The 6,392-nt window shown below is 41.6% G+C and overlaps 1 protein-coding gene across 1 annotated transcript in view; it reads left to right on the top strand.

The window, feature by feature from the left end:
- The first annotated feature begins 950 nt into the window (after positions 1 to 950).
- The window catches only part of CHST8 (carbohydrate sulfotransferase 8), a 146,204-nt gene continuing 140,762 nt past the window's right edge, over positions 951 to 6,392 (top strand). Inside the window, exon 1 of the mRNA XM_072422556.1 lies at positions 951 to 1,179. Within this exon, the coding sequence (XP_072278657.1) occupies positions 1,065 to 1,179 (115 nt within the window). The 5' untranslated portion in view covers positions 951 to 1,064. The remainder of the gene's footprint in view (positions 1,180 to 6,392) is intronic.

Genomic DNA, 6,392 nt, shown 5'->3' with positions numbered 1-6,392 from the left:
AATGGTTCCCCTTTGTCATTTTGTGATTATTTACCCATATCTGGCTCCTTGTTTCAGCTGGAGGAATGGTGCTAGTGGGTAGTGAGTTGGAATGGTGCCCCAGTGTCTGTAAAGAGAAATGGGCAGGAATGGTGCCAGTGACAATGGTCATTTGGAGAAATGGTACCCTTGTTTTAGCTGGATGAATGTTGCCCCTGCTGTTGCGTCTGAATGGTGCCCCTGTGCCAGTGAAAGAAAGTCCCCCGTGTCAGTAGGAGGGATGGTGCCGGTGTTCAGAATGCTTTCACTGTGTTACTGGAGAGGAATGGTGCCCATATGTCAGTGGTCAGTTGGAGGAATGGTGTCCATGTCTCAGTAGTCAGTAACAAGAATGGTTCCGTTGTTTGAGCTGGAGGAAGGATGCTTGGTATCCTTTATTAATAAAAAGGTCCAAATTACCATTGTCAGGTTTTTTTTTCATTTTAGATCTGCGCCCCCTTCCAGTTCATTTTGTTTCTTAGAGAATGGTGTCACCTGGGTAGAACGTGCCCAGAGATCAAATGGAGTAATCGATTGTAAAGGAGTTGTGGATTTTCCCAAAATGTTACAAATATTTGGTTGTAAATACTTATTCAGAAAACAACAACAAAATTGAATGCAAATGGGAAAAATTAATTTTGGTTGGTGAACTTATGAAATGCACTTAAAATAGAACTCTAACTTTTAGGATTTATATATTTTTCAGTATCTGAATAGTTTTCCAATCTGTAGATCCTCATAGAACACACTTGTGTTGCAGGCTGACCACATGAAACCCTCGCCTTGTGTTTAGCAGCAGCGTTGTCAGCTTTGTGCATCCTTCATATCAAGTGTGCAGGTTCAGTAAAGTAAATTTTTCTGCAGTTTGTGTATCTAGTGGGAAATTTATGAAGATTGAGTTTTTATGATATTTCTTGATTTTTTCTAGTGATGCTTCACAAGCCGGAGGTGGGAAGATGAGAAAATAAGAGCAGATGGACTCCTAATGGTGGCTGGAATGGTTGATTTTCTTGGCTGGTCTCAGGACTGATCGGAGAGGAGTAATAATGAGGCTTACATGCATGTTCTCCTTCATCTTACTGTTTGGACTCGCCGGCCTCGTCGTCTTCATCCACCTGCAAGATCCCGTGGAAATGGTGAACCAGCCGGGATTGACCACAGGTCAGACTCCTTTTATTTTTTTCATTTTTTTTATAACGTGTTAAAGTCATTGAATGTTATATATAACAACCCAACTCCAGCAAATCTGATGGGGAACAGTTAAAATTTCAACTAAACCAAGTGATGAGAATTCTTTCCAATAGTAATGCAATTGTAGTGACTTGGGGAAGGATTGGGACCTTTTCGTTCTTTTTCTTCAATTTTTGGCTGGAGTTAAATTATAAGGCTACTTCTTATAAAAAAAGCTTTTTGGTGTTCCAGCTTTTAATGCCCAATCTGATTCTTTAGTTTACTCTTCTATGCTGGATGGGGGAAAATAAGGAGGTGGACTTGGTATAATTGGGGGCTCATGCCAGATTTGGAGAAAGGAGATTTCGGAATCGCTTTTTTTATGATGATCGTTTTTTTATGTGGATCCTGATAAGGAGAACTAAATCCTCTGCTCACAGTGAAATTTTTGAAAGTTTGTTTAGAAAAGAAAGTTACAAAGTAAAAGGGACGAGAAAAGCAAAAAGATTAGCATGCGTCGAGACCTCATTGCAGGGTATGGAGGATCTGACTGGAGAGTCGTATTGTAGGCTTAATAAAGCTAAAATGCTGGACTTCCAGGAACTCCCAGACACATGAAGTCATTCACTCGGGAAGCTGCACAAAATACACATTAGCCATTACAGCAGACGGGTTCATGTTGGAACAACTTATCAATTGGCCGTCCTTCAGATCCCCACAATGCCTCACCAAGAAGACCAAACTATCCTCATGGTCACCAACAAGACATTCCAACAATGCCTCACCAAGAAGACCAAACTATCCTCATGGTCACCAACAAGACATGCTGAGGACTTGGGAAACGACAGTTTGTTTTTGTAACATTTTCTAGTACATTCCAGCTAACAAACTTGTCTTATAAAGAACCTGAACATAGAATAAAGGTAGAAAACATAATTGTTTTTATTATCGATAAGAGAATCCCATTTGTCCACTTACTAATTTCCTTTCTATGTTGGACATCTTTTGGTTTATCCGTCCCGTGTGCCATCACCAAAATTGGAGATCTTGATCTTCATTCTTCCCACTCAATGAGTGGAGTCAAAGGATCGACCTCCCAATAAGCCAGGTTCACTAAACTCAAAAACGGCCAAAACAAAAAAAACAACCTCCAATCTAGTAGCGCAGTCGATCAGTCCAGAGGTCTCTTCCATCGGGTCCCGTGACGTCCCGGGCTGGCGCTCCAGGTGCCGCCATCTTCTCCTCCTCTTCCGGGTTCTTCTTACTAAATCACCCAACCCAGGCGGGAGTTTGGGTAATATAGTTGGGGAAAAAAACTTGCCAGTCTCACTGCACATGCATAAGATCAGATTTTTACCCCTGTTTTGGCGAAAGGGGAAATGCGCATGCAGAGAAAGCATCCAAGAGCCTCCTGGGATGTGTGACGTAGGAATCCCGGGAGAATTTTTGCTTAACATGAAAGGGTTGTCTGAAAGTCTATTCTTCTCCCATCCCCTCATTTATGAATTTAAGTCCCCCCACCTGGACCATAGCGCTGCGTTATGTGACCGCCTCATCTGCAGGAACGGTAATCTATAGGGAATGAGGAGCATCTAGAGGATGAGGAGCTTCTGCAGCCCCATACATCAAACATTTTACTGGTTTACACTTCCCATGTTTCTGCGGCCCCTAGCAAATGTCATGTTATCATCGGGGCCTGCTCTGGAAATGTTTCACAAAGCTTTACACGCGGCTTTTATAATGTAATATATATGCAAATTGTGTCTAAATGAAATAAAATCCAGCTGATGCGGTTTGATATTGAATACAAATAACTGTTTGGATGCGAGCGGCCGGCATAATAAACCGGTTTTTATATCGAAGGTTCTTCTGATACTTCACCAGCTAAACATGAAGTCACCTGTGAATTGTAAAATCCCAGAAATGAGGATGCATATCTTAAAGTAGCCCAGAATTATATATATGTGTGTATTTCTATGTCTCTGCATGCTAAGTAATGTTTGTGTAACCCGTCCAGGAATTTATTACACATCACAATGCCTTCATCTGCTTTTCTCTCCATGAGGATTATTCCATATTATCCATTATCCACCATCTACTTCTCATTTTTCATTAAGCTAATCCTTATCATATATATGTAATGTGTGTGTTTTGTGCATATACACCAATCAGCCATAAAACCAATGACCGGTGAAGTGATGACATTGATCTGGTTACAGTGGCATTGGATAAGGCTGGGAAATATTAGGCAGCAAGTGAAGTCCGTTCAGTTTATGGGTTGAATACAGGAAATAAGGGTAAGACTAAGGATCTGTGCAACTTGGAGCAATATGGCAGATCTTCCTTGTATTGCAGAGGTTGGTTTGTACCAAAAGTAGTCCAAAAAAGGATAAGTGCCCAAGGCTCAATAATGGGGGAAAGCTAGCTTGTCTGCTCCAATCCCACAGAGGAGCTGATAAGTTATTGGCCATATGAGAGATGTGTTTTGTCTCCTAGATTGTAAGCTCTTCAGGGTAGGGTCCTCTCCTCCTCCTCTGTCACTGTCTGTGTCTTTCTGTCATTTACAACCCCTATTTATGTACAGCACTGCGTAATATGTTGGTGCTCTATAAATACTGGTTATTAATTATAATAATATTATTATTATTATTATTATTATTATTAATAATATTGGTTTTGAAATATTCAGTGCAGTTTTCTACATATGGTGCAGAGAAGCCACAGACCCTAGGAAGTGCCCATGGTGACTCCTATAGACCAGGGGTCCTCATCACCCGGTCTGCGGCCCATTAGTGGGCCGGGGCCATCTGACAGTTGGCCCGAGAGAGCACGGAGACCAGCAATGCCCAACCTGTGGTCCACGGTTCTGGCAGGTGTGCCCCCCCGAGGATGGTCTGCGGGCTACAGGTTGGGGATTGCATGTCCCCCGTGTGTATGGCAGGCTCAGGGCGGTGGGCAGGTTGTCTCCCTGAACACAGCCCGCTCACTCTACCATCGCAGGCTCAAACCTGCGATGGGAGAGTTGGGGTGATTCTGGCTTCATGACGTTACTCTGGGGGTTAAGGTTTCTTTGAGTGACACACGGCTTCCCGCACATGCGTGGTCCGGATTCCCTAAGTTTAGTGGTCCGTAGGTCTGAAAAAGTTGGGGACCACTGCTGTAGACCAAAAAGGCACCTACAGTGGGTACTTAAGTATCGGAACTGCAAGATGTATATTTTATTGTAAAGTGCACGCTCAGTAATGTTTCCAAGTATTTATTACCTTTCACATGGTCAAAGTACTACCCCTGACTGTGCCTTCATCTTCTATTTTGCCCAGAAGGATGGCACCATCATTAATGAGCTATTGCCCACGGTCACTATTCACTTTCTGGATTCAGATTTGCTTTTGAAAGGTTTAGCTGGTCTTAGTCACTCTGTATATTTTCAACATAAGTGTTCTCCCCAGCTCTTTTCGGCAACAATCTGTCTGTTTTGGGGTGGTTAATGAGAAGCTGGGTCACAATACAGGGTCTGCCACCCACCTACAGTTTCTTCTCACCCAGCCATAAAAAAATTCTAGTGAAAATACTGCTCCTGTAAATGTCTCCGATGCTTTTATTGAATATCCCTCTCTGAAAGCTGCTGATTTGGTTAGCGTTGGCTCGGAACGTCGACCCCATGCGGAGCAGATTGTATCGGCACGCCGAGAGAACCTTAAGTAATGCTTTCATTACTCTACGTCAGTAAAGTACTCCTGACAGTGCCTGTTTGTGTTGATTTGTTTCCATTTGTCTCCTCTTCCATCCATTCTTCCCATTCCAGCCTAATTGTGATGCCGTTCCGAGCAGGCAATATCCAAGTCATTTTCCACAACATTAGTTACAATTTTCTTCTGCTTTCTGCTGAAACAATCCCATCCGGTCGGCTTCTGTGAGCAGATAAACTTTGATTGCATTTATCCATAGGAAAGCAAATCTTGCAAAGTGCGCGGCCCCCATACGGCCTGCCCTCCCCTCGCTCCGTCTGGATAAACCTTCCAGGGAAAGATTGTATTCATGAAGCACTTTGGAGGAGAGCGGAGGGGGGTGTTTTGGTAAATCTTTCGACAATCGGGCACCGCAATAACTGCTATTTGAGGGGCTGCCGGCAAACCGCTGACCGACATTTGTAAAGAGAATGTTTGTACCGGTAAATGGCAATGTCCCAATATTCTAGGTTTAGTTTAAAGGTCCGGATAACGGTTGAGTCAACATGGACATTGTTGTGTTGAATGCAAATTGGAAAACATGACAACCAGTAATATTAACATATACGTTATTAATAAATATCTTCAATAAATTGAAATAGAACTTTTAGTCCAATCGCCATATATATCAATAGACTGTATACTAGACAAAGATTTGCTATTGGTAATTTGTTATTTCCTTTACTGACTGTGAAGATGTTGGATGAGGTCTCATTATCCCCGACGCATTTCGCCTTAATGTTTTCTTCAGAGGAAGGCAAGACACATAGGGTAGACAATGTGGCTATATGTACAAAGTTTGGGTAAGAGAACAATTGGAAGGATCTCAGAAAGAACCTAAGGCCCAGGAGAGAAGGGTTTAAGAATCACAAAATTATAATTAATATAATAATTAATATAGCGCCAACATATTACGCAGCGCTGTACATTAAGGAGGGGTAGCAAATGGCAGACAGATACAGACAATGACACAGGAGGATGGGAGGAGCCCAACCAAAAGCTTATAATCTATTTGTTCCTTTTTCAATCTTTTAGTCAAATGGAACCTTCCATGCTTGGTATGGATTTCAGTCTACAGATGATATGTTACATTGTCTCTTTTTTTATGCAATCAATAATCCTAGAATGATAGACCCAGCTTCCTCCCATGTATCATTGGACTGGAGCTCGGAGATGGCTTCCGAATAAAATTTTACCTATGCCATAAAGTTAGATGCATATTTCATGCATAATCATATAAATTTTTTGTAAAAATTTTAAATTACAATTTTATTCATAGCCTTTAAAATCTAAGTAACATTAAATCGGTGATTTGGTTACATATACATGTCAAAGGAAGTCTTTAAAGATGTTAGTAAAACATTCTACGCGTTTTGCAGAACATAGTCAGCTTTATCGGAATGAAGAGACCTACAAAAGCACTACAAAAAAATTTTTATGAACAATATGGATCAAATATTTTACGAAGATTCTCTA

This window comes from Pyxicephalus adspersus, chromosome 9 (genome assembly GCF_032062135.1).
Source record: "Pyxicephalus adspersus chromosome 9, UCB_Pads_2.0, whole genome shotgun sequence".
In the NCBI taxonomy this organism is placed as follows: Eukaryota; Metazoa; Chordata; class Amphibia; order Anura; family Pyxicephalidae; genus Pyxicephalus; species Pyxicephalus adspersus.
The sequence above is the reverse complement of the archived record's forward strand: the minus strand, read 5'-3'. Positions and strand labels throughout refer to the sequence as shown.